Source organism: Urtica dioica, chromosome 7 (assembly GCF_054948205.1).
Source record: "Urtica dioica subsp. dioica isolate 48M chromosome 7, U.dioica_male_clone48M_v1_H2, whole genome shotgun sequence".
NCBI lineage: Eukaryota > Viridiplantae > Streptophyta > Magnoliopsida > Rosales > Urticaceae > Urtica > Urtica dioica.
Genome location: NC_142762.1, coordinates 42,921,932 through 42,949,086, shown reverse-complemented (window position 1 = coordinate 42,949,086; position 27,155 = coordinate 42,921,932). Strand labels below are relative to the sequence as shown.

General features: G+C 39.5%; 5 protein-coding genes across 6 annotated transcripts; 2 read left to right on the top strand and 3 right to left on the bottom strand.

The window, feature by feature from the left end:
• Positions 1–809: 809 nt before the first annotated feature.
• LOC149391826 (conserved oligomeric Golgi complex component-related / COG complex component-like protein) lies at positions 810–5,153 on the bottom strand. The gene is made up of 13 exons (XM_089620710.1): positions 4,800–5,153; positions 4,476–4,660; positions 4,221–4,373; positions 3,943–4,091; positions 3,509–3,586; positions 3,282–3,375; positions 3,083–3,157; positions 2,662–2,958; positions 2,404–2,471; positions 2,260–2,314; positions 2,045–2,183; positions 1,653–1,837; positions 810–1,373 (listed from the first exon to the last, which is right to left on the bottom strand). The coding sequence occupies exons 2-13, from the start codon at positions 4,614–4,616 to the stop codon at positions 1,077–1,079; spliced, it is 1,731 nt and encodes a 576-aa protein (XP_089476836.1). The 5' UTR covers positions 4,617–4,660; positions 4,800–5,153; the 3' UTR covers positions 810–1,076.
• Positions 5,154–7,897: 2,744 nt separating this feature from the next.
• LOC149391825 (proline-rich family protein) lies at positions 7,898–8,726 on the bottom strand. The gene has a single exon (XM_089620955.1). It carries the CDS (start codon positions 8,694–8,696, stop codon positions 8,139–8,141), a length of 558 nt encoding a protein of 185 aa, XP_089477081.1. The 5' UTR covers positions 8,697–8,726; the 3' UTR covers positions 7,898–8,138.
• Positions 8,727–9,575: 849 nt separating this feature from the next.
• LOC149391824 (kinase with adenine nucleotide alpha hydrolases-like domain-containing protein) lies at positions 9,576–14,675 on the bottom strand. Its single transcript, XM_089620780.1, has 9 exons — positions 14,504–14,675; positions 14,291–14,376; positions 14,081–14,202; positions 13,780–13,992; positions 12,889–13,198; positions 12,627–12,728; positions 11,518–11,946; positions 10,551–10,883; positions 9,576–10,059 (listed from the first exon to the last, which is right to left on the bottom strand). Exons 1-9 carry the CDS (start codon positions 14,673–14,675, stop codon positions 9,637–9,639), a joined length of 2,190 nt encoding a protein of 729 aa, XP_089476906.1. The 3' UTR covers positions 9,576–9,636.
• Positions 14,676–15,834: 1,159 nt separating this feature from the next.
• LOC149391823 (Cyclophilin-like peptidyl-prolyl cis-trans isomerase family protein) lies at positions 15,835–19,780 on the top strand. 2 transcript variants are annotated; one of them, XR_016300266.1, is made up of 11 exons: positions 15,835–16,183; positions 16,274–16,452; positions 16,540–16,641; positions 16,743–16,849; positions 16,936–17,080; positions 17,349–17,550; positions 17,807–17,846; positions 18,257–18,446; positions 18,611–18,739; positions 18,883–19,176; positions 19,504–19,780. XR_016300266.1 is itself a non-coding variant. In XM_089620782.1 (10 exons), the coding sequence occupies exons 1-10, from the start codon at positions 15,964–15,966 to the stop codon at positions 19,021–19,023; spliced, it is 1,455 nt and encodes a 484-aa protein (XP_089476908.1). In that variant the 5' UTR covers positions 15,835–15,963; the 3' UTR covers positions 19,024–19,314. The 2 variants fall into 2 exon arrangements, 1 of the variants encoding a protein (XP_089476908.1); XM_089620782.1 differs by lacking the exon at positions 19,504–19,780 and having other exon boundaries at positions 18,883–19,314.
• A 5,035-nt stretch (positions 19,781–24,815) lies between these two features.
• LOC149391822 (nuclease) lies at positions 24,816–26,904 on the top strand. The gene has a single exon (XM_089620781.1). The coding sequence runs from the start codon at positions 24,976–24,978 to the stop codon at positions 26,593–26,595; it is 1,620 nt and encodes a 539-aa protein (XP_089476907.1). The 5' UTR covers positions 24,816–24,975; the 3' UTR covers positions 26,596–26,904.
• Positions 26,905–27,155: the final 251 nt, after the last annotated feature.

Genomic DNA, 27,155 nt, shown 5'->3' with positions numbered 1-27,155 from the left:
TAACTTACCAACAGGATAAACTACGAAACTTTTCGCAGTACTTGATAAAATTTGTTTGAGATATTCTTCGTGGATGAGAGACGATTAATTTAATTGATATTTTTTTTAGAGAATAATGGTTGTAGATGGCGAACTCAACGGTTTCACATAAACGACTAGACGTAACTGAGGAATTAAAAATAAGGTAAAAATCAAGATTTTAAATATAGTTACCGATCAAATACCGATGGTCCGATTTTACTGAAATATCGGCTGCCGACGGATATTTTTATAGATATTTGAAATATCGCTACCGACGCACCGATCAGAATTTTACTGAAATACCGATTACCGACAGAGATACCGACGAATATTCTATAAAATGATATATATATATATATATATATATATATATATATTTCAAAATAAAATCTTAACATATATTTATTAATGTTCTTCATATTTGGGTTCCTACAACTTATATGTTTTTTTTATGAGACTTGATCTAAAATTATTATGCATAAGAAAATGTATACTATAAATACTCTCTCTCAACAATAATTAAAAATTAAAGTAGGAAACATATTTTGCAATAATTTAATTTTTTATGTAAGATTCATGAAAATTGAACAAAATTTTACCGAATTTAAACTATTCGACTCACGAATTTTGTAAAAAAAAAAAAAAAAAAAAAAAAAAAAAAAAAAAAAAAAAAAAGTTGTACGATATTTTAAAACTATAAATTATATTACAGATATCATATCGAGACTCTTCATTAACCTAGATATAGCTAGATATCACCTACATTTAAAACCTTGGTAAAAACGAAGTAAAGAAAAATAATTACTATAGCTTTACGAATACAAAATTGGAAAATGTGTCATTAACATCTACAATAAAGTTAATACTGTGCTTTTTATTACAGCAAAACTTGCTTCCTTGTTCCTATAATATGTAAACTCATCATGAATTTGCTCACGGCCATCGCAAAAAAGTCTCTCAGGCAAAAGACCTTTGGAAAAAATATTATACAAGTATGAACTACAAAATCAAACCCAGACCATTCCTTACTCTCAATTTTCCTGCTTCACGTATCACTACTCACTAGGATTTGAATCACCCATTGAAGGAGAACTTTTTTGCTCCTTTTCGTCAGCAATGCCATCCTCGGTCTGTTCAACAGATGAAACTCCGTTCTCCACAGACACCAAATCACCATTCTCCGTCTTACTTTTTCCGTCTCCACCGCGACTGACCGGTCTCTGGAGTTCTCTCGCTGAAGACACAGAAATAAGGCGACCAATTCCTTCGTACAAGTTCTTGGCATCCATGATCAGAGCAGCTCCGCCCGGGTAACATCGACCAAAGCACGTGGCGCTGTGTGGATAAGCAACCTACAGAAGAAAAAATTAAATCAAGCACTATAATTTAAGGCTTACCATCTTTTATTGTGAAAAAGACTTCCCTTTATCAGCAGTAAAAGGGTTACTATCTTCGGGATCTAATGCTACACCGCTGCTCTATTCTATAAGTTGGTTCCTAACTTTTATTTTCCCCAAAACTCGCAAATTGATCTTTCGATCATTTATCCATCAAATAAACATATATAGGCATGCCTTTTTGTTCATTTTCATCGTTCATATATATTGAGGTCGTGCATGATGATAATATACCTCAATGAATGCCCGGCAAAGTGAGAGGAAAAGTCCAGATTCGCTATCTTTGAGTATCCGAGTTGTGTTGTAACGCAGTAACGAGTCAGAAACGGCCTGCAATCCTTTGATTAGTTCTTGTGCGAGCACATGCTTCAGACTTATCGGGGCACATGGGCGTAGTTCGTTCATCGCTGCAGAAACACCTGAAGCCCAAGACAGAGAGTACACCGAATTATACATACGTGGCTTTTCATCTAAAAAGAGAACGCCTGACTGGCACATCACAACTTGTAAGAAATTGGAGCAGCAAATCATTTACTTTTCTTCCATGGGGCAGGTTGGATATCCCTTTATTCGTTTTTCTTGTATAGATATCATTTCGCGGGAAGCTAGAGCAACACTTAACTAACCATTAATGAAAACAGCAATCGGTGGATGTTCCATCAAATAAGAGGGCGGAGTCACCTCCTCCTGACTTTCTTCGCCTATATTATTAGAAGAATAGCCAATTGCAGGTAGGGGAACCCAACGATGTGAATCCAAAACAAGCTGAAATATAGACTGTGTAAGTGATAGAAAGGGGGGAAAAATATTGAATCCTTGCTTGTCTAGTAGCTATTTTTACCTGGAAGTTCTCAACCGCTGTACTCATGTTTTTCGAGAATAAATTAAGCACGGCCCTGAAATAAAGTTCCGAGATTTATAGTTGCCCAAATTAAATCATATAAAAGAAGCAACAGGGAGGGGAAAATAACTAAATGTAACTTACTCCTCAAAAAGTGGCGGAAGCAATCCTCGAAAATCTAGACCAACCCAACCAAGGCCCATAGCACAGTACTGTCAGCAAAACAAAAACAAAAAAATGCATAAGAAGAAAAAAAAATGTTCAACTACTCCATATGTATTTTCTTCAGGGTTTGAAAAGGCACTGACGCATCTGCGGTATGAATAAATGTAATCTGTATGTATCACTAACTATGTCTCTGACCTGAACCATTTTATTATCACTTTAAGACGAGACTCTTACCATGCATTGGTCTAATATATTAGACAAAGACCCGCCTTCAGTTATCTTTGGAAGCATGACTTTAAGAGTCTTAAGATGTGAAGTAATCTGATGCATAGCCCAACTAAAGAGAAGCCCACCATCATAGTTTTCTTCGATTCCTGATGTATCGTCGGAAAATATTGCTCTGTATTGATTAACAACATCAAAGAGATGCATCCGATGACAATTTATCATTCCCTTCAAGTATTCATAAGCATTTCTTTGATCGAGATCCTCCAGAATTCCAGAAAGCCACGACTGCCTGCATCTCAAGAACTACAATAACATTTTAAATTAAGAAAAACAATATTAGCAAGCAATCTTAATTCCCAGTGTATTCATTTCACGTAATTATCAATAGCGCTGTGCTAAAAGCATTCTCCATAGCAATTTTTCTAACCTGCAACCGCATTTCATATTCACTGAAGACTCCAATGCGACGCAAGTATCCAATGATTCGCAGACATTCTGGTAGCTGAAAGAAAAAGAAAAGAAAAAAAAAAAAAAACATGAGTATGCCTTAGTGTACAACTTTTGAACAACTGAACTAGATTACTCAAATTCCTTGCTATCCTAGGTTCACATCATTGATATATTACCTGGATATTAGAACGAAGTTTCTGAAGAAGCTGAGAGAGAAGAGATTGGGTGGTCTGTCTAACTTCTGCAGCCAGTGCTTGAATAACAGGTATTCTGTTTTTTTAAAGAGAGAGAAGAGACATAAGAGATAATAGTAAACCTCAAATTATTGTCATTGAAACTGACGTCCAATATTAAAATGTGTTAAACTAAGAATCAAAAGCAAAGTTAAAATAATAAAACTCACTTTGGATGCATAGTTGATAGCTTGCATACATATGCTTCCAAGTCAAGAGCTTCATCATAATTCCCATTCCTCACGCATCTGAAATAAACTGAAAATAATGAAGCTATTGCAACCCGAAAAGTCATTTAATTACTGGATCCAAGCAAAGTATCAGAATCTCATAAGTCAAAAGAAGCCTCGATCATACTGACAGCAAGAAACTAAAAGTAAAACAAATAATGAAACCAAGAAAGAAAAACAATATAGTAGCATTAGCGTGCTTGATTCGATGCAACTCGGGAAAGAAACCATCATCATAAATATATTCTGCAAGATGGATAGTCTTGTGTTTCTCCGGAAGCAAATCCACAGATTATATTTGATATCTCAACAGAAGATATGACGTTTCTTCAATTCAAAAAATAATATTCCGGAAAGTCTATTCAAACACGTACGTGTCCATAAGCTGAGGAATCTCAAGCAAGTCAAGCAAAGTACTATGATTTGCAAGCAATATCTGGTTCAGCTTCCTCTTCTGCAAAATATGCTCCGCTGATTCAACAAACTCAGTACACCCTGCCGTCAATTTTGGGATCTCGGCTATCTACAACGTAAGCAGTTTTAAATTACAAACACATATCCACATATGCAATCAAACTAAAGTGAACTAATCAAACAACAACGCATTAAGACCTAAAAATAGAGAGAAAATAAGAATTCAATAAAGGCATACCATTGTTTCAAGATGCTTGTCGATCGAAGAAACTTCCTCGCGAATCGCAAGCAACGCATCAGCAGCGGCAATGAACGCCCGGTAGTTTCCGACGGCCACCTCTTGCATTTGCCTCCGAATTCTCTCTGCATCAACTCGAAGAAGCTCAGGTTCCTATAGGAAACAGAAAAAAAATAAAATTAAATTAAAAATAAACACAACATTATTGAACGATCTGTATCAAAATTTCATCAACTCAAAGCTACGATGACTGACCTTGTGGAGGCGATCGAGAGTGAAAGAGAGGAGCTCGGAGACATAGGGCTGGAGCTCAGAGGAGGCCAGCGGGAGCAGACCGCCGATGGCATCTTCCTCCTCTTCCTCTATCGCCGGGGTCGCCGCACCGTCGAACTCCATTGTCGCCAGCGAAAATTCGAGAAGTCGATCAGGATTTGGAAGCGCTGGTTCAAAATTCACGGAAACAAATTTATATTTTCCTTGGCCGATCTATAGACGATTCATAGCAACCGTACATAGATACATAAGCGAATTCATTTCACTCTTTTCAGAGTCCAGCAAGAATATGTAAACGGATCTGACCTAGAAACGGTGTAGAAGTAGACGTGAAATCGGGCAATGTTCGTCTAAGGGCTTAAATTATACTCACTCTCAGTAGATGAGGAGAAAAAGAAAGATCGAACAATTGGTGAGTCAGAGCATTGGAATCCAGAGAGTGCCTGAATCGACGAAGCAGATTTTGGGGAAAGAAAGTTCGTTCGAGGGTTTCGGTCCGTTTTCCAGACTCCTCAGATCGTGTCTGTGAATTCGAGTGCTGGCATGAGAAGACGAAACTTCGACAAGAGACGCAGGGAGAGGAAGATGGGAAGAGAGGAAGATTTTGCCGCAATGAGATCTAAAAAAGTATTGTAATGTTTGCCCATTAAGACTTCGTTTGTAACAGCTTTATCCCTGAATAAGAAAAACTAGCAGTTGTACCCCCAATGACTTGCAAAAACATTTAAAAATCACCCCCGTAGGTTCCGATTCTGTCTATTTTGGAGAGAAAAATATATATTTTTATTAAATTCAATGATTAGTCTTCTAAATTCAAATAGTTTGCCTCTAAAATTACTTAAGAAATAAAAGCTGACTTTCAATTTATTCTAAATATCCTTTAAGATGTAAAAGCCCAACTTCAAATTATTGCCCTAATATTAAAAAAAAATTAGGATATAGCTTTGATTATTACTTAAAATGCTTTATTAGTAGGCATAAAGAAAATAATTTAAGCTTTGAATTTTGGGATTGCTCGAAATTCTCTTACAATATTAAAGGAACCAAACTCTCGTACAATTAACACAAATACAATATATAAACACTAAACATTGAGAGCTCGATACCAAAACCTTTCTCTCTTCTATCCAGACGGGAAAAAAAACCAACAAACCCTTGAGTTGCAGGAGGAGCCGCCGCCGCCCCTCCAGGACTCGGCCACCGCTCCTGCGGTGAGATCCGACCTGGAGGGAGCCTTTTGCGCCTTTCTCATTTTATTTGTCAGCTTTTTGCTTTTTTTTTCTCTTTTCCAGATCTTAGATTTTTCAGATCTCTTCTGCATCTTTCCGGTTCCGCAGCTCCGACGTTCTCCATCGCCTGGGTCGGCTCCTCTCGGTCTCGCATCCTTCCTTCTGGCGCTCTCCTCGGGCTTCCGTCTTTGGGTGGTGTTTCGTTGTCTCTCAATCTTCGGTGGCGGAAGTTCTTCTCCGCCGCGCGTCTCGGGGAGTTGGCTGCGTTTGGGCTCTTCGCGGCGTCGATCTTGGGCGACGGGAGGTCTGCTCCTCCTTCGGCTGCCTGGTTTTGTGTGTAGCGTGTCGTCGGTGTGCGCATCCGCGTCTGGGCTACCGCTCTCCGACCGTAGTGCGACCGTCGTCGGTGTGCGCCGCCGGGCTCTTGCTCTCCGTTCGTTGCGCGACTGACGAAGGTTCGCGGATCTGGATTGGTTGGATCTGAGGTGGTAGTAGATCTGGGTTTTTGTGGTTGGTTTACTGTTTCGGCGGCTGGTTTTTGGTTTTTAGTTTAGCTTTAGGGTTTTGGTTGGAGTATGGATCCTTTTAATTTTTATTACGCTTGTTTTGTTTTGGTTTGTTTTGGACTCGGATTAGCCGTAGTCTCATCTCCCGTAGTGGATTTCCTGTTAGGTTTTTATCTATGCAAGTTGAAGAGCCACCCTATTCGTGGTTATCGGACCGAGTTTGGTTGGATTTTTCCATCGCCATTCTTCGGGTTTTTTAACGAGCCTCTTGTGTGCTCTATTGGTGCTTGTAATTCTTCTCGTTGTCGGAAGTTTGCACATATCGTACTTTTACCGGAATTTAGTGTTAGATTCAACTCAACATAGGTCTTGGTAATCCATGTACTAAGGTGTTATTCTCCTGTATTGATGGGTTTTTTACCCAATTTTAATGGAAAATCCATACTATTAAAAAAAAACACAAATACAATATATTTTTACATTCTTATTTATCATTTTCACAGGTTTAGATTTTAAGTTAGTCATCCTAGATCGTGACAACTCCGAGTCGAGACTCAAGGAAGGCTCTACGAAAGTTTGGACCAGACCCCAAGACAATTTCAGTCTTGAGGTCCTTTGCTGACCGAAACATAGAATATGTAGTGACGATATCTCCTTCCATATGATGCGTGAAATAACCGATACTACATGATATGTAGCTTAGAGAGTGTCATTGTGCGCTCCCTTGCATAGCTCACGCAAAATATTTAGTCGCGACATGTCGCGGCTTTTTCTGATTTGTGGCTACATTTTGTTGTAGCGGTTAGTGACACCTTGTAGACACATTTGAGCACGATGCAACGCGTCATCAGAGGAGACCAACAAATGAGGCAGTTGACAAAGCTCTCTCATTGCAATAGTACCAACGATTGTGTGTCATCCGAGATGGTTGGTTAATTTTTAGTTGTTGCATTACTTACTAGTTGTGCCGATTCATAGGAATGACTTAGCGCCAATTGTCGGTTTCTAAATAGTTGCCACTTTTAATTATTTCTCTTTATGTTTGGGTACAAATTTCTATATAAAAATTAGTTGGAATATTGAAATTCTTCACATCCGAAAATTTCTCTCTATCACATGATTCAAATTTTTTCTCTATCTCGATGCAACATGAAATTGAAGATTTTCGTATCTTGTGCTACGCTTGTGCGAATCCTTCAACAATTCAATTCAAGAGGCGCAAGTGATACATACGATAAAACAAGAGGGAACTTATTGAGATGATCAAAGAAAGATTGGGTCAGGCAATTTGCGATCAGGAGTGATTGAAGTCTTCAATGGCGCGATAAAGAGATTCTGGTAATTATATCATTATCCTTGATACTAAGATGATGTCAGATAAATTGCGAACACCAGTTGGATTCTAAGAACAAATTGTGTAGAATAACTTGAAATTAGTCGTTAGCTTTGGCATTTTTCATTTCATAGCTTTATACTTTCAAGCATATTGTGTATCTCTAGTCACACAACAACGCAAAGAATACATCTCTCTATGTGTCGATCCAATTAATAAGACAAATTACTTCATCGTTTTTTCTACTAAATACAAAAAATTATTGACGCAACTCATTTCCATTGAAGGAAAATAGAGGGAGACTCATCTGCGATGGACAGACAACCATGATTCCAATGAAAACTCAATAACAAACAATTCGTATTATATCAAAATTATATTTCGGACAATATTTACATACGAAGAACTACATTCATAATAAAGAAAAGCGCTTGGTGAGAGAAAAAAAAATGAAGTATTTGAAGAACATCAAGGCACTAACGAATAATATGCGCGATGAGGAGTGAGACCTGTATTTCAAATGGGTCCCACCTACAAAGAATGTGGCCGCTGATGTTTATCACTGCTCTCTGTTTAATTAATACCACAAAACAACACGGAACAAGAAAGTCGCCCCCAACAAGAAGGAGCAAAGAAACGAAAGAGGACCACCGGAAGGAGAAGCGCGGGAGGCGTAGACGAAATAGTTATACGGATTGGAATTATCACGCGCTCCCGGAGTCGTGGGCGTCACCAGAGTCACCCCCGGCCTCGACGGTGGTGCGTTGCTCTTTTCCGGCGGTGGCGGCGCCGGAAGAGACGGCGCCGTGAAGTAGTACCACGACGGAGGAGCAGGCGAAGACGACGATTTCTTCGGCGGTGGCGGCGGCGAAGGAGAAGAAGAAGGCGGCGGCGGCGGCGGAGGCGAGGAAAGGAAGTAAGTTTCCGACGGCGGCGATGGAATCGGAAGAGGAGGAGATTTCTTGGGCGACGGTGGCGGCGGAGGAGAACAGATGACGGGACACGTGGCACACTCGCTGATGCAGAGCAAGCTCGCCGCGTCTTGCTGGAGAGATAGCTTGGCGTGCAAGACTAGCCAGAGGAAGCAAGTCTTCAACGGCCATTTAGTTGCTGACGTGTGTGCCAAGCAACCCATGTTGTGGAGAGTGAATTGATATTGATATATGGCAAGGTATATATATATAGAGAGAGAGAGCGTGTGAATGGGTGTTTGGTAGAAGTTCCAAACGTTTTACTTATTCTTCTTCAATACCTTTCTGCAAACTTAATCAACCTAACTTTATGCATATTCGTACTGTTTTTTAGAAACTAAATGAATGAGGGGAAGGAAAATACAAAAAACTAGAAGCAGTACATATAGAGATACTATTTATTTAATGATTTATTTGTTATAGCAGATGTTATAATAACTGTAGTTATACTTTAGATATGCGTCTGCCGCAACTGAAACTATGACCAAATTTAGGACACTTGTGTCTTTCACTTTATTCTCTAGCCTTTATTTATACTTTTCTTCGCAAAGGGAGTTTCTGTGTCCTTTATGATCACATTTTTTTTTTCAAATAGTGCATAGGCATCGATACTAAGAAGAACTAATTGAATGAATAATTATTCTTTCACCGATTTGGAAGCAATTCCCAAACAAAACTCATGAAACTTTCATGATAATCAAATTAAAAACATCAAACTTGAGTGGTATAGCGCTAGTTTCAAAATTTCTCGATCGTTACCTCTAAACCACGAACGACTAAAAACCAATGCCAATATATATATATATATATATATATATATATATATATATATATATATATATGTATATATATATAATAAAATAATTATTAAAAAAAAAAAAGCAAAGGATACAGGCTTGGTATTTTTAGAACTTTACATGAGCGACTCAAAATGTCTAGTCCACAGTCCATAATAATAAGCAACTCTCAAGACACCACCACCGAAACTATACATTGCATTATTAATCAACACAGCACAAACGTACCGCTTCTTCCAACACAAATCAAAACATTTATATCTTCATCTTTATTCCCGCCTAATAATTAAAATCATTACACAACTTTTCATACCGTTGACATGGGGTGAGAACTGGTGCTACTCCGCGCTCCTCCGCCGAGATCGGAAGCCCGAGCGATCTTCCCGAAGTCCTTTAAGCGCTTGAGCTCGGGCACGATCACGGCCCCGAGCTCTGGCCTGTCCTTCTTCCTGAGCTCCGCGCACCTGAGAGAGAGGTCCGCGAAGGCCCGGGTCTCTTCGGCGGGCCAGTCGGTGACCGCCGGGTCGAGCATCTCGTCGAGCCGGCCCCGGTCCATGGCCCGCCTCACGTGGTGGGCCAGCCCCATCGGCGACTTGGCCGTGATGATCTGGAGGAGCATGATCCCGAGGGAGTAGATGTCGGACTTCGGGGTCAGCTTCCCGGTCTGCTGGTACTCGGGGTCGATGTAGCAGAACGTCCCCGCCGCCGACGTCATGTGATACTGCGTCACCTGCCCGACATTTTAATCGGTTAAAATTAACCGGTGGATTAATTTATATTTTAACCGGTAAAAAATTAACGGATTGGAGAATTTTAACCGCTTGTTTTGGTAAAAAATTAACCGAGCGGTTAATTATTGATTAGTTCACGGTTACCCGTGGTTAACCAACCACCAAGAAAAAAAAAACATATTGAAACTGTATTCTAAAAAAAAAAAAATTGTTTTAACCAATTAAACCTTTCAACACTACCGTTTACTATGGTTTAACCGGTTAATTATTTTCTCACATTTTTCTGCAGTGTGCAGTGGCGGAGCCCTTAAAATCAAATTTACGATAAGAAATGGTCGAATGACAAAAATCAAATTTAAAGAGGAGCGAGCCAAAATTTATTTTGTAATTATGAAATAATTTAGGGAGCTAAGTTTATAATGTAGAGAAAAAATAAATCAAAAGGACTAAAAGACAAAGACTCGAAAAATTTGGTATGTTTGGTGGTTACCTGGTCGGCCATCGACGGGGGCACGAGGCGGGCCAGCCCTACATCACTGATCTTGGTCACAAAGTTGCGATCGAGAAGGATGTTGGCGGGCTTTAGGTCGCGGTGGACCAGCGGCTCGGGCTTGGTCTGGTGGAGGAAGAGAAGAGCCGTTGCGACTTCAGAGGCGATCTTGAACCGTCGTCGCCAAGATAAGGGCGGGGAGTTTCCGCGTCGCAGGAGGCGGTCCTCGAGGCTTCCGTTGTTCATGAACTCGTAGACGAGGCACCCGTACTCTGGGCATGCCCCCAGAAGGAGGACCATGTTCGGATGCCTTATGCAACTCAGAACCTCCACCTATAAGTTATGATACAACAAAAAGTTTAATTAAATGATATGACACGTCGAAACTTTTTATAATTATATTTTTCTGACGCGTCATAATTTAATGAAATTTTTTTATGGACTAAGCCACTTGAAATGTTAGATTTGTATTCTAGCCAACGTTTTAAGCATATTTAAAATCTAACCACATTTGGTGACGTGGCCTCATTAATCAAATAGTATTTTACATATTGAGAAATTACCCCCATTTGCCACAAATTTCATAACATTTTCTCATTTTCCACCAAAAGACTAATTTTGCCCGAAATGCCACCATCTATGTCAACAATGTTGACATCTAATAGTAAATGGCAAAAATATAGATGGTGGTATTTTGGGTCAAATTAGTCTTTTGGTGGAAAGTGAGAAAATGTTATGAAATTGGTGACAAATGAGGCAATTTCTCTTACATATTTGTCCTTGGTATTTACATACATTAATATTGGTAAATATACATTAATTTTGGCAAATGACTAGTTTATCAAAATAAACGAAATGTTAACGAATTCCTTAAAATCAAGTTTGAAATTGGTTAATTTAATTGGAGGGACATATAAGAAGACACAAGAAGTGAATCAAAAAAAAAAGATTTATACTCATTAAATACCTCTTGTTGAAATTGTTTTCTTCCTTGAGCAGCATCGGGTCTCAAGACCTTGATGGCGACGGGGGTGTGGTCGAGTTTCCCCCTGTAAACCGGGCCGTAACCGCCTTCCCCGACCTTCATGGCCTCGGAGAACTTGTCGGTGGCGGCCTCGATCTCGTCGATGGTGTACTTCCTATACCGGAACTCGTTCTTCGAGAGAGCCGTGAGAGCGCGGTTCTTCTCCTCGGACTCGCGCCGGGCCATCAACTCCGCGTGCTTCCTCCGCTGGGCCTCCATCTCCGCTAGTCTCTGGGCGCTCTCGGCCGCCTCGATCGCCACCTTGCACTTTGCCTTCTCCATCTCCGCCGCCGCCAAAGCCGCCTCCTCCGCCAGCCGAGCCTCCTCGATCTTCCGGCTCTCCTCCACTTTCCACTGGCTCAACTCCTTTGCCTGCACTTGGCCGTAACAGCTTAATTAGCCTATAGTCCAAGGCTACAAAATTAATATTACTTGATAGTTTAATTTTTATTAAAGGCATAAAATTAATCAATTGTCAATTTTGTATATCCAATTCCAACCACTAAACCACATATTTATTTGAAAGAAGGATTAATGACATTTAGTGACAAGTTCGTCGTAAAAAAACAAATATTTAGCGATATAAGTCACAAAAACAGAAGCATTTTTATTTTAACAAACGTTTTGTAAATTTTTCGTAAATAGCCATAAATGTTTCGTAAATAGTAAAAAAATATGACGTAACCAACGTTATTTATACATATTTACTAAAAATTTATCATACATAAATAGATTTATGTGGCTATTTAACAAAAATTAATGAAACGTTGACTATTTAGAAAGTTCTAACGTTGTTTCATATGGCTAGATAGCCACTTAACCCTAAAAAAAAATCAAATTGTTTTTAGTGACAATATAGTCATTATAAAAGTGGAATAAAACCTTCTCTAGAAAAAAAAAAAAATAAAAAAAAAATAAAAAAAAAAAATTCTTTCAATTAGTCGTACTTCAATAAAGATCCATTTTATTTTCCGAGATATTGGCAGTCAAGACTAGAAAGACAAATATATTAGATAAAAAACTAGAGGTTTTAAACCTCGGACTATATTTACCTTGTTCTTGGCAGATATTGCTTCCCTGCAAGCTGAGCTATACATGTCCATGGTCTGCTTCAACTCCAGCTTCAGTCTCCTCATCTCCGCCTCAATCTCTCTCTGCATATATTAAATCACACATCATATGAGTCATGGTTTTCATGGATCCATCGAATTCGAAAGTATCATAGGTTCCATCTCAAAACCAAGTAGCAATAATAAGAATAACCGTGACCTAACTGATATGAGATTCGTAACCACTTCACACACACAAACATACTATACTCACCGTAGCTCTAACCGAGGAGTTCCTTGGAGGGCTCTGAGCGGCCGGGCAGTCGAAATCCAAGGCGTGCCCGGTGAGGTCCATCGACCCAAACATGCCAAACGAAGCCCTGATATCATTTTCGTCGACCACCGAGTCTCCGCCGAAGGACGACCGAGCCGCCGTAGCGCCGGCCACTCCGTGCAGCGACAGCTCGCTGTTATCCATCGACCGGAGATTCCGAGTCCGGTCCCTCGTCGGCGTCATTTTGTACTCAATCGATCCTCCGCTGCTTCTCAACGGGCTTTTCAGTGCCGTGTTCCCTCTATCAAACACACGACGACGTTAAGGATCTCAAATGAGAAAGATGAAATGAATTAATAATATTTGATTTATAAGGTCATGTGTTATATATTGAGACGAAATCCTCTCAAATTGATTTTTCAAAAAGCTTGTTCTACCAAGATGAGAAAAATTATATCCCATAAAATACTTAATGTAGACCCTTATTTTCAAACTGCGTACATTTATTTTCCTTGAAATCTCTATTATACTTTCATTTAGTGTTTTTTTTTTGTTATTGCTTAGAGTTTCATTCAAAATAAGTGTTATTTGCAGATTTAATTTAAAAAAACAGTTGTATTTTTGGAAGTCGGTATAGTCAATATTTTAAGATTCGGCCCAAGACAAAGATGTAATTGAAAACATGGTAAGAATCCCACGTCAAAAAATTAAGAAACTTTGCACTTACCAAAATTTATAGGATTATGGGTTATCTCATTTCAATTTAATTACGAATTAGTGTTGAGATTAGACTTCACCATATATCATTACTATATTGTGCATTGGATTATTATTATATATATATATATATATATATATATATATATATATATAATGTTCGACCTTGGTACATGATCTGGTCTGTCGTGGTGGTTGTGTGGGATAAAAGGCGGGAGTTTCATCGGAGATGGTTGTCTCGGTGGAATAGCGCTGTTTTGCACCGGTCTCTGAGAATTCCTGGCCGATACCAGCTTCCCTTTCGAGATCACGTACACCGAGCAAAAATCCGGCGCGAATTTCACTAGACTGGTTGGTACGTCCATGCCTCTGAATTTTCTGCAGCATCGTATATAGTCAAACAAATTAACATTATCACATGCATATGTATATAAAGTTCACATGGATATATATGTAATAAACTAACCTGGTCAGAGCGTTCCTCTGCGACGCACCGGCCACCACGTTGGTGATGCAATTTCTGTTGACGTACTCTATGATTCCTTTCGACACGTCTGTATCGTCGATCACGATGTCTATCATTTGAATCTGAAACCATTTGTTTGGCAAAAAAAAAATATATATCGCTTAAGATAAAGAATTCAAGTTTCTAGCTCTTCTAGTTTGTTTTACGTACCGCTTTGCGAGCACAATAAGCGCGGAAGGGAGCGAAAATGTTGTGCGCTTCTGCGTCGTGGGCTTCGCCGGAACTACTCGTGCTCGCTAATTATTCAAGACAAAAAAAAAATGAGGATAGATAAGTTCGAGTATAAAAAAATGAAAAAAATAATTGTGGTTATTATTCAATAATAATGATAAATAATCAAAGGTGAGGATTGAGGGTACCTACGGTGGTGGGTTTTGTGGCGAACGTGGATGAGGATAATAAAGGGATTTCCGACGAGGAGATTGTCTATGGCCCACCGCACGGCAGCCTTGCTGTTCTTGTTGTCCTTTTCCACCGCCACCACCGTCGAGTTCACCGGCAAAGTCCCCTCCTCCGACGGATAATGCCGTGCCATGCATGCAATATTATTCTTTATCATATATGTATATATGGGTGATTGGTATTGGTGTTCTGTAATGTGTATATAAATATAATTTGTTGTATTGCAGCGCCGCCGTGTGTCGGCGGCGGTGGGATGGTGAGTCCCGGCGAAAGTGGACGTGAAGGGAATGGCGATATTGGTGATCTGAAAAAGTGAAAACCCCTCCACACGTTCGTAGCCGTATTCCTAATATGGGAAAATAACTAATTTCAAGTTTAACTAAATTTTAATATCCTCTCTTCCCATCCGTTCGTTTGTTTTTAGAATTTTTTTTTTTTTTTTTGCCAGGTCATTCTTAACCTCGCGTACCCATTTCTTCTTCTTCTTCTTCTTCTTCTTCTTCTTCTTCTTCTTCTTCTTCTTCTTCTTCTTCTTCTAAAAGCAGTACACAAAATAACTATACTTGGGAAACAACTATGATTTTTATAATTTTGAAAAACATACCTCTTTTGTTAAAAAAAAAAAAAAAAAAAAAAATTAGCACAGTTAAAAGTGTAAAAAACATACAAACCATTTTTTAGAATAATAAAAAGGAGAAGAAAATTATGACGCTGTGAGCGTGTGGTAATTATAATTTAAAGTTTTTTTTTAGAAAAATTAAAAAAATGTAGCAAATTTAAACAACTAAAACATGTAGAAAAATTTTAAAATATAAATAAAATAGAATTGGTATCTATTTAAAAAGTGAGCACTAGACACTAGTCTACTAGCTGACGTCAAAACCTCAATAACAGGTACTCGCCTCATTTTAATTTGAGTACCGCTATTTATCCTTACTCACGATTTTGAACGATCCGGTCAGGGTTTGACACGTGACCAATTTTAAACTGTTTATCACTTTGGATAGGAAAAGTCGTGAGTCGTAAATCGTGCCAAAAATCATTTCCGTTTTAATTTTGATGAAGTTAGGACATCAAAATAGACACATATGATTCCCTAGATATTTCAGGTTTAAAATCATTCCTAAAGTATTGTACAAGCTAAATATCTAGTAAAAAATACTTTTAAGGTTATACTTATCATTTAAACCTAAAACGAGGTATGTGTGAAATTTCCCCATTTCTGTCCAATTAGACTCACAAGGCCCAAACAATAAAAGGAAAAAAAAAACTAAAACGATACCGTCGGGAAAAAACACAAACAGCACCGCGAAGCCTCTCTAGAAATTTCCCGTTGACATCAAAACCAGCCTGAAAAATCTCTCCCTGAACTGAAAAAAAAAAAAAAAAAAAAAAAGAGCAAGCAAAATTTTTGGCGCGCGATGTCGGCGATATACGTATTGGAACCTCCGACGAAGGGGAAAATAGTGGTGACGACGACGTATGGGCCTCTGGACATCGAGCTCTGGCCGAAGGAGGCTCCGAAGGCGGCCAGGAACTTCGTCCAGCTCTGCCTCGAAGGCTACTTCGACAACACCATCTTCCACCGCATCATCAAAGGCTTCCTTGTTCAGGGCGGCGATCCCACCGGAACCGGCACTGGTCCAGTTTCCTCATCTATCACTCTATCTCCGATTCTAGGGTTTTCGCTTTTCGAATCGTAGTTCTTATAATCGCGTGTCTGTTTAGCAGGCGGTGAGAGTATCTACGGCGTTCCTTTCGCCGATGAGTTTCACTCTCGGTTGAGGTTTAAGCACAGAGGCTTGCTAGCCTGTGCGAATGCCGGTCCTCCTAATTCCAACGGGAGTCAGTTCTTCCTGTCGTTGGATCGATGCGAGTTTCTCGATAAAAAGCATACCATTTTTGGAAAGGTCGTGTTCGGTTTCTGTATTATCAGATTGTCGTTTTGAAATTTGAAATGGAATTAGTGCTGAAGTGAATTTTTTTTCGTTTAGCAGGTTACCGGAGATTCAATATACAATTTGACTAGATTAGGCGAAGTTGAAACTGATAAGGATGATCGTCCGTTTGATCCTCCGCCAAGGATTTTATCCGTTGAGGTGACTTCAAAACTCAGTCAATTTGTGTTATCCTTTCTTATGTGTAAATCTGTAAGGTGTTTGATTTCGATGTTTCTTTGCAAAACCCTTTTTTTTCCTAGGTGTTATGGAACCCATTTGATGATATTGTACCTAGGAAACTTGCGAATTCTCAAGCCACGGCTACCAAGGATAAAGATGATAAAGACGTGAAGAAGAAAGCTGTCAAGTAGGTGATAATTAAGTCATTGATTTGTGCAGTGGATTCGATGCTTTATTTTCTGATTTTTCTCGCTTGTGTACTTAATTGTGAAGAAAGTTGAGTTTACTCTCGTTCGGAGAAGAAGCTGAAGAAGAGGAGAAAGAATTGGCAGCAGTGAAGACTAAAATCAAGAGCAGTCATGATGTTCTTGACGACCCTCGTCTTCTGAAGGAACCAGCCGCCCTGGATAACGAATCGGTAAGTTTCCACTTGTGATGAACTAGATTTTCCCGATCAGATAAAAGTTACGTGTATATATATATATATATATACATACATTGTTACCTTTTGAATCATTAGAACATTTTCCAGTTGTCCTTGTAATTTCTATAATTATAAATTTCTTGTATTTGCAAGCAAATTACATGTTAAGTTTGGCCTTCAAAATTACTTGGTATGTTTGTAATTGAAGAAAATTAAGTAGTAAGTTCCGTTGAGGCATAGGTTTTCTGTCCTTGCTATGCAGCTTAAAAAATCAAGGGATGTGCAATTGTCTGTTAGAGAAGCGCTTAACTCAAAAAAGAAAGAAGAGCCTCGAAAAGATGTAGAAGCGGAGTACAGCGACGAAGATGAAGATGAAGCAAACTTTGATACAAGAATGCGACAGAAGATACTTCAAAAAAGAAATGAGCTTGGAGATTTGCCACCTAAGCCAAAATCACGCAGTGGTATGTGGATCTAGTTACACTATTTACTAAAACTCGGGCACATCTAGAAAAATGAAACTGGAATCATATACAGCATATTGAGCTACAGTCTCTATCAATTACATGGAAGTTTTTAACTTTTTTACACCTTAAAAAGTTAAGATCAAACCCTTAACTATATTAAGACTGTGTTTTCATTTTCTTCTTGGTTGCAACTAGTCTTTATGTGGTGACTGCCTCGTGTTTCAGTAGAGATATCATTTTTTTTGCTATGCAGGTGGCTCTAAACCAAAGGATGTAGAAGTATCTCCATCAAGGTAATATGTGCCAATCTTACAATTATCCCTTAACTTTGTACTGTCCATGTCCATTTAGTGTTCTACTCATGTTAGCCATTAGAAGCTCATGCCTTTACAGAGTACTCATCTTTGGGGTTGCCCTGGGCTGTTGATAAATCATCATTACCCCATGATCATCTTACATACACTCTCTTGATGAAACCAAAATTTTACATTAATGTCATAAACCCATAGTTTGCGAAAGAGGATATCTTAAGGAGACATATTCAGAACAAATCCATTCCCTGTACTTTATGTTTCACTATCATGGGTTTACTCTCCTTTTAACTTTAGTGTTGATTAGCTGAATTTGTTTGGGTAGAGTGGGCCGGAACTATCGGGTGAATCATTTGGCATAGTTAAAACCAACTGTCACAATTTCTCTCTAGGTCGGATGATGATGATGATGATCAACCTAAGAAGGAAAAGCTGGCCTTGAAGAAGAAAGGAATAGGATCAGATGCTAGAGCAGAACGGATGGTCAACACTAATGTAGATTTACAGCTGTTGAACCAATCTGAAAGAGGAAGAGAGCTGCAAAAGCAGAAGAAGCGCAGGCTTCAAGGGCGTGAAGATGATGTACGTCTTTAAATGTTTCCAATCTGCGATCATTAATTCTCAGGATAACATGTTATTTCATAAACCAAAATGTGGATTTGCATTTCCACGTGTTAATTTTGCGAGTATATAATTCAGTACCATATTTTTATCATTGTAAATTCATTCAGCTCTGTTGCCTTTAGGTTCTAGCGAAACTTGAAAGCTTCAAGAATTCCGTGCTTAAAAAACCTGTTTCGTCAAGTGGTGAAAAGGATGGAGAATTGTCTGACTGGACCAAGACTAATTTAAAATTTACTCCTGAACAGGGCAAGGTGAGCTTATTGTTTATTCAAACGATGCTTGTTGAAACAGTTCCTGATAGCACACAGCCGAAGCTGTTTAATTTTCAGATATTTTTGTGATTGTGTGCACTACTTTTGCGATGCGATAAAGTTGATCTTCGTATCCCATGCAGGATCGCATGTCTCGGAAGGACGATCCGAACGACTATGTCGTTGTCGACCCTCTTTTGGAGAAAGGAAAAGAGAAGTTCAACCGTATGCAAGCTAAGCAAAAGCGTCGTGAACGAGAATGGGCCGGAGGATCCCTAACTTGATGTTGACCCGACTCTTCCCGTGTTATCAACATCTATCGGAACCGACAGAACTCGATCGAGTGCCAATTCTTCACCCCCGTGTTTCATATTTTCTAAAACGGCATGCAGATTATCCAATCCCATGGCCTGGGCTCCTTGCACTTCATCTATTAGGTATCAATTTTTCATTTTCTTTCTTTTCTTTTTTTTCGTTTGGTAAACTTATTATTTGAGCATTAGCAATTGTTTATTTTTTCAGACATGGTGACTAGGAAGATCATAGTAATAACATACTATATCTAGTTTTTGCAATTGGGGGAGATCCTGAATTATTTTCATGAATCATGACCTGCAATACAATAACATAGTTAAAAGAAGGCATAATGGAAGGGTGATAATTTGATTTTTTTTGTTCCTAGAAAGAACTACTTTGAGTTCATCGTAACATTTATTTATTTTGTTATAACCGGGGGTATCCGGGTTTCACCCGACTAAGCCCAGGCTCTGGGAGACCCTCCCAAAAAGGCCCAAGTTTTTGAGCTCGCCTATCCACACATCTCAGCCTTTCCACTAGGTCAGCTCATTTGGGTTAGATCTTTGTCACATCTGGGGTGGGTTTTAAAGATGTAGTCATGTTGTTATGTGAAAACTATAATGAATATTTCTCGCCATTTTTGCTGACAGTTGTCAAATGCCTGATTGCCTATGGTTGTTTGTTTTCGATAAATGAAAAATTATATCAAGCTGTCCTGTCCTGTTAAATTTGGCACGAGAAAGATCCGAGGGGTTTCCTTTGAAGAATATATATATATATATATATATATATATATGCAGTTTTATATGTTTTTTTTAGTTGTTCAAGTATAAAACAAGGAACATTGACTTATTTTGCATGGGTAAGTAAAAAAAACGGCTTTGACTTCATATTAAATTGGAGACGTATCATGAGAGGTAATAAACTTGGAAGTTGGAACAAACCAGTTGATTTGATGCTGTTTCTTACTAGTCATACAAAAGTGGAAGATCATAAAAAAATAAAAATAAAAATAAAAATAAAAATTGTTTGAAAAAAAAGGAATTTTCTCATACAGCTTGATGGTTCAAATTCAATCAATCCTTTGATTGGGGTGACCTAGGAGCATTCACTTTTTGGACATAGGATATTTTCTTAAATGCGCACTATAAATGTATTAATGTCTTCTTGTTCCTCGTTTGTAATCAACATTTCTCTGATTCTGACCCAGCCAGATATTTGCAAAATTTGATGATAAACATTATATAGGTGGAAAGCCACACAAGTCTACCATAATGGGTCGGTTTTGTTTTGCTATACGGCACATTATGTTTAGGGAAATGGCCAGATGTAGTAGTCTTTTTAATGATTTGGACCAAAATATAGAGTTTTTTGTTTTGGACACTTTTAGTAGTTGCTTAAGTGAGCAAATACATATTTGCCCTTCTTCTTCATTCTTCACGTTATCTTCTTCTTCTTCTCTCCTCACCCGTGCGACATTGGAGAGCAAACAGAGCAAGGAAAAAAAAAATTCCAGACCACATCATCCAAGCTCTCTTCTCGGCCGGCCACCCAAAATCATCACTGCCACCTTTCCTCGTCTTCCTTCTTCCTTTCCTATTCCCGCGCGCCATCACCGAGTCTCCTCCATCGCGCGACTCACAGCCACCGATCCTCCACCGCGTGCGCGCCAGCCGAGAGACGGGAGAACGCCGCTGCCGAGTCTCCTCGAGCGCTCGACCGCCGTGAAGTGTGCGCCGCCGCGAGCTAGGAAACGTCGGGAGGGAGAGAGAGCTTGTGGAGGAGGCCGGATTTCAGGAACATAGAGAGGTGAGGAGATTTCTTCATATTGGAATCCATGTTGATTAGGGTTAGATTTTGATTTGGGGGTTTTGGTTGTGAACGTGTTTTGATGATTTTAGTTGAAGATTTGAATTGCTTCCGGTGATGATTCTTCTGGTTATGGGTTTGTTCTTGGTTTTGGACGAGTGTTGTTTTGGATTGGGTCTTGGCCGTGAGCTTGGTTTGCTTGTGTGTTTTTGGCCATGAGCTAAGGTTGGCCGTGAGCTTGGTTTGCTTGTTTTTGGTCGTGTTTTACGTTTTGTCCGTGTGGTTCTTTTGGGTGGGAATTCTGAAATGTGTTGTTGTTTAGTGTCTTGTGATAGAAAATCTGAGCCTCGGGAATTCTGAAATTTGAGATTTGATATTTCGTTCGGGCTCGGGTTTCTGTTAGTTAATTCTGAGATTGAAATGTGGTTTTTATGACGAGTTAAGTAATTTAGAAATTGACTCAATGTTCATTTCTGAATTTCACAATTCAGTCGCAGATCAAGTCAAAGCGAGCAAAAATCGGCGTAAACTGAGCGCGTCGAAGCCGAATAGTAGTGAATTCAGAAAAAGATTTTAAATCTCGATCTCACTCGTGAGTCGTTTATCGCTTTATAGCGTTAGACTCGAGTTTTAATTTTTGGATTTGAGATTGTATTCAGGGATTATTAATTATTTATTTAAGAATGTTCGAGAATTTAAATTCTGGTTAATTAATTCAGAATTCTCGGTTTGTATGATTTTTCGGATTATTCATTTAATTTATTTAAGACTCGTTAAATTCTCGAACCCCTGAACCGACTCGCAGTGAATCCCGATAATGAACCTTAAGCTCGTCAGCTTCTCCCGAATCATTGACTAATGAGATTTCAACAATTTGAACAACTATTGTCATTTATGTTTAGGAATTATAGACGTCAAAAAGACATAAATTACTGAAATTGTAACATATAATTAGTCATTCATCCATTATTGGAATACACTCCCAAGTTTCAAAAAGACATATAATTAGTCATTAAACTATAATAACTGAAATTAGTTCCAAAAACACATACAACTATAATAATTCATCCATTCCTCTCGGACAAAGGAACTGGACTGTTGCATGTAGTCCGGTTGTGACCAACTTCTCCACATTGCGAACACTTCCTAAGAATAGGCTATTCCCCTTGAGAATGTATCCGTCTCTTCTTCGGTCTACCGACGGCACGTGATCTGTATGTCGGAGGCTTGTCTCTCATTTATACAACAAATATGTTCACTCTCATACCTGAATAAGAAAATTCAAAAATCAGAATAACTTTAGATTGGTATGTATAATTGTAATAAACTGTCATAAATTGTAGACTTATAAGTCTACAGTTAACAACAATTGTAGATATCGACGTCTAGAGTTGTAGTAACTGTAGATTTATAATATCTACAATGAGACTATTTGTATATATGTATATCTACAATTACACCAATTGTAGATATACATGTCTACAATTCTTTCAATTGTAGACATATAGGTCTACACTTTCAGCAGTTGTAGACTAATAAATCTACAACAGCTTAAGGTGTAGACCTATATGTCTACAATTACAAGAATTGTAGACATGTATATCTACAATTACAATAACAACGTATGACGGGGACAGTCTACAATTTCAGAGATTGTAGACATGTATATCTACAATTCAAGAACGCGAAAAAAACTCAAATGTTCAAAAACACGAAGAACAACACACAAACAAACCCAGCAACAAACAACACAGAGACGACGGGTAATGGCACCAACAAACCCAGAACGACACATACCTGAACTAGATCTCTGGCCATGATTTTTTTTGCCTCACCACCGGATCGCGACCATGAACAACCGTCGTGATTTAGAAACAAAGCCATGTGCTGAATCTCAACAAGGTTCATCCTCATGTGCTCACGCGCTCGAGCTCGTCGGTGGTGAGCGAGGACGACCAACATAAAAAGGTAAGCTTTTTTTTTGTATGTCAAAATGAACGAGAGAGAAAAACAGAGGAGAGAGAGAGAGAGCTCTGAGAGGTGAGAGCTTTTTTGGCTTTATGAGCAAGTTTTGGATTAAAATGAACAAAATTAAAAATTAAAGGGCAAAGAGGGTAACAAAGATTTATCTCTCCTCATATTGGTAGTATAATTGTCCAAAAACATGTACCACAACATTTTGGTCCAAACTTTCTAAATGACTACTAGTTGAGGCCATTTCCCCTTATGTTTAAAACATCATTTTTCTTCTTTTATTGTCCAAAATTCTCATGCCTCAATTCGGTCAAACAAAGCTGCGTATAATATTGAAATCTGCGTTATGTCTGAGGTCCGGTATATACGTGTATAGCTACGGCTGTTTGTATATGGTTCTTGATAAGCTTGGAATCTTGGATTATTATTTTTATTATTATTCATTATAACTTCCGAGGTACGTAAATCAACTAGACCAAATAATGTTGTGGCTCTTTAAAAAAAAAAAAATAATGTAGTGCCATAAGATGTGACCTTGAGGGCGCTTGATATAATTCGAATGTTACACTTAATAAGAAAATATACAAAAATCAATAAGTCAAACGCATCTTTTTTTTTTCCTTTTTTTTATACCTCAGATCTACAATTAGTCTAAGATATTGAAATTCCGTTAAAATCATTTTTTAATGTTAGGCTACGAAAGTAGTAAAAAAAAAAGGGTATAAAACTGAGCTTTATCGTTTGCCAACCAGACAGCTTCATAGTATTTTATTAGGTTGATAATTCACTTGGCTTCATGCCTCATGCTATTATTGAATTAAACTTGTCTCTTGTCTAAGCGAAAACGAACTCGCTTTTCTTACGCGTTCACACCTGTTCTTTGGGGGACCAATCAATTTTTGCTCGTTGGGCTAGTGGGTCCCCAAAAATGAAGCACACGAGGCTTGACATCTGCCAAAAATTGCTCGGGCTTAAACCTCCCAAAGAGGCACGGAAGAAGCAACAAAAATCTTTCTTGGAATAGAACAATAATTAATATGCAGAAATCAAATGGCGCCAGAAATCTAAAGCGAAAATGAGTGAAAAAATACATACAAGAAATATAAAATACAAAAGTGGACAGATCAAATCACAAAGCGCGTAATCAGTAGTCAGAGTCTCTCTCTCACACCTACCGCCACCAAAGCACCTCCAGAATCAACACCGCCCCTGATTTGCGTTCACACTTGAACTCTTTTTTTCTATTTCGTCCCATGTTTTTCACCACCCAAAACCGAATAACATATAAAAAAATCAAATAAAATCGGAGAGGTTGTCAAAGTCTCAAAGAATGGTTCGGCAACACATCATATATCATGCTTCCCTCCCCACCATAATTCTATTTTTTTTTTCGCAGTAGAGTTGACCCATTGTAACCTTGCTACGTGGCACACGTTATCCATTACTCATGAAAATGAAAAGAAAATCCAATTATTAAATTAAATTAGTTCACTTTAATCCATTAGTTGGTACATGTAAATTAGTTCACTTTGTCTAATAGCAAAACGACACACGAAGTGGTAGCGTATAGTATTAGTGATGCCATCGTACTATTCTTCATTAAATTAAATCTTAGTAACGAATTCCCTTTGGAGTTTGTTTCATCAATCATTAAAATCCAATCTCTTACCAATATCGGACGATTACGTACGCGAAAGCGAAGCAACCCCAAGTTGAATGAATGTCCACGGGAAAAACGCATTCACACCACCACGAATTCATATTTCAGAAGCAAAAAACGATACCAAAAAAAACAAAAATAAAAAAACAGACCCTTTGACCTTTCGACTACGTTTACAATGATGCACCCGCACACACTGGAAATAAACCATTCCACTCTTTTGTTTCTACATTTTCTTCGTGAAAAGCAATAAGATACAACCCCGTTCACACTTGTGTCTTTCTCTCTCTTTGTTTTTTTTTTTTTAATAAGTGTCTTTCTCTTTCTCGTTTCACAAATATAATCGCAGGATAGTACTTTTGCAAAATCACATAGACTCGGCTCTTATTTTACTCTCTCTCTCTCTCTCTCTCGCTCCAATCCCATTTCCATTCAATTAGCTTTCCGTTTTTCTCGTTTTCAATATTCCTCTAAATCCTAGTCATCAATATCATATATGAAACAGACATACACTTCTCCTTCTTCTTCCTCTTCCCAAGAGCTCTCTCAAATCTACACTTTCTTGCTTCAATCCTCGCTCCTCCAACGACAGATGAGCGACAATGGAAGAAACGACGCTTCCGCCGGAAAACGCAGGAAGAGAAGAAATGAAAGCCACGAAGACGAAGACCAAGCGGAAGAAGAAGAAGAACGAACAAACTACGACGATTCGGCCGATACGGAAGCCAAACAGAACGACGACGACGGAAACAAGAAGAAAAGCTTACAAGGTATAATCACCTCTCTCCTCTTGCTCGAAGACCAGGAGAATCGCGACTCCGACGATCTCCGCCGCGACTCGGCGGAGGAAAAATCCAGAATCGACCGGACTCACGCTGAGAAGACGAAAGCGGCCATGGAACACTTCTCCGTCTCCGTCTCCGACGACGCCGACACCGAGGATTTCCTCCGCGCGAAACGGAAGCGCTCCAGGACGGCAGTCGTCTCCGCCGTCGCCGCCGCGGCGGCGGCGCCGGAAAAATCGAAGTCCGGCGATGGATCGGCGGTTCATCAGCGGAGGCTGTGGGTGAAGGACCGATCGAAAGCGTGGTGGGACGAGTGCAACGGACCGGACTTTCCAGAAGAGGAATTTCGGAAAGCGTTCAGAATGGGGAAATCGACGTTCGAGCTGATCTGCGAGGAGCTAAACTCGGTGATCGCCAAGGAAGACACGACTCTCCGGAACGCGATTCCGGTACGGCAGCGCGTGGCGGTGTGTCTGTGGCGACTCGCCACCGGCGATCCCCTCCGCCTAGTCTCGAAGCGGTTCGGCCTCGGAATCTCGACCTGCCACAAGCTGGTCCTCGAGGTCTGCTCCGCCATCAAAACCGTCCTGATGCCGAAATACCTCCAATGGCCGGACGAAACCTCGTCGCGGAAAATCAAGGACTCGTTCGAGTCCCTCTCCGGAATCCCCAACGTGATCGGCTCAATGTACACGACTCACATCCCGATCATCGCCCCGAAGATCAGCGTCGCGGCCTACTTCAACAAGCGACACACGGAGCGGAACCAGAAGACCTCGTACTCCATAACCGTCCAGGGCGTGGTGGATCCGAGAGGAGTCTTCACCGACATCTGCATCGGATGGCCGGGATCCATGGCCGACGATCAAGTCCTCGAGAAATCCGCGCTCCACCAGCGAGCCTCCTCCGGCGGACTCCTCAGGGGAGTCTGGATCGCCGGCGGCTCGGGGTTCCCTCTCGCCGACTGGATCCTCGTCCCTTACACGCAGCAGAACCTGACTTGGACTCAACACGCCTTCAACGAGAAGATCGCCGAAATCCAAAGCTCGGCTCGCGGAGCCTTTGCGAGGCTCAAAGGACGGTGGTCGTGCCTTCAGAGGCGGACCGAGGTGAAGCTCCAAGATCTCCCGGTGGTGCTCGGGGCTTGCTGTGTTCTACACAACATTTGCGAGATGAGAGGCGAGGGATTGGAGGCCGAGCACGTCTTCGAGCTTTTCGACGACGAGATGGTTCCCGAGAATCCGGTCAGATCCGACGCCGCACGGAAGGCTAGGGACACCATTGCTCATAATCTCTTGCACCACGGACTCGCCGGTACCGCTTTTCTATAGTGACGAACAAAAAGCTTATTCTAACTATTTTGCTCTTTCTTTTGATCATACATGCACATTGTTGTGATTCTTTTCGTTAGTTTTTTTGCTGGTGATCTCTTGTTAGTAGGAACAAAAGTGATATACTTCAAGGTTTTTAGATCAAACAAACAAACAAAAAAAAATTAGGCTTATTTAAGTTAATCATACTTGTTGTACTTGTACTCTCCCCCCAAGTGTATTATGGTTTGTAATTTGGTAGTTAGAGATCAAGAATTTCATTCATATATGAAAAAAGCTGTGTTTTGTATTTTAACACTGCTTTAATTATATTTTGCTTTTCTGTTCTTTGGACTTTACGGCTAAATCATGGGAAGATATTTAAAACTTTCGGCGGATGCTTTCACACTGATTTGCGTCATTTCATTCACACAAGTCAACAACGTTTATTATGAGTGCAACAAAACAGTACATATTTTAGTGCGAACAAGCATAGCATAAACCAAACTGTAAGCCTACAACTTGACTACTAAGTAGTAGTATTAGTACAACTATGACAATTAAAAAGCGTAAATAAGATT

Excerpts from the sequence above, each read along its gene's own strand:
- LOC149391826 (XM_089620710.1), bottom strand. The coding sequence starts at position 4,616 with ATGGAGTTCGACGGTGCGGCGACCCCGGCGATAGAGGAAGAGGAGGAA. Across the intron at positions 1,838-2,044 it reads GATTGCTGTTTTCATTAATG|GTGTTTCTGCAGCGATGAAC; the intron begins GTTAGTTAAGTG and ends CTTGGGCTTCAG. Across the intron at positions 1,374-1,652 it reads TTTGCCGGGCATTCATTGAG|GTTGCTTATCCACACAGCGC; the intron begins GTATATTATCAT and ends TTTCTTCTGTAG.
- LOC149391825 (XM_089620955.1), bottom strand. The coding sequence starts at position 8,696 with ATGGGTTGCTTGGCACACACGTCAGCAACTAAATGGCCGTTGAAGACT.
- LOC149391824 (XM_089620780.1), bottom strand. The coding sequence starts at position 14,675 with ATGGCACGGCATTATCCGTCGGAGGAGGGGACTTTGCCGGTGAACTCG. Across the intron at positions 11,947-12,626 it reads CAATATCTGCCAAGAACAAG|GCAAAGGAGTTGAGCCAGTG; the intron begins GTAAATATAGTC and ends GGCCAAGTGCAG. Across the intron at positions 10,884-11,517 it reads GAAAACAATTTCAACAAGAG|GTGGAGGTTCTGAGTTGCAT; the intron begins GTATTTAATGAG and ends CATAACTTATAG.
- LOC149391823 (XM_089620782.1), top strand. The coding sequence starts at position 15,964 with ATGTCGGCGATATACGTATTGGAACCTCCGACGAAGGGGAAAATAGTG. Across the intron at positions 17,551-17,806 it reads TAAGCCAAAATCACGCAGTG|GTGGCTCTAAACCAAAGGAT; the intron begins GTATGTGGATCT and ends TTTGCTATGCAG. Across the intron at positions 18,447-18,610 it reads TTCAAGGGCGTGAAGATGAT|GTTCTAGCGAAACTTGAAAG; the intron begins GTACGTCTTTAA and ends TGTTGCCTTTAG.
- LOC149391822 (XM_089620781.1), top strand. The coding sequence starts at position 24,976 with ATGAAACAGACATACACTTCTCCTTCTTCTTCCTCTTCCCAAGAGCTC.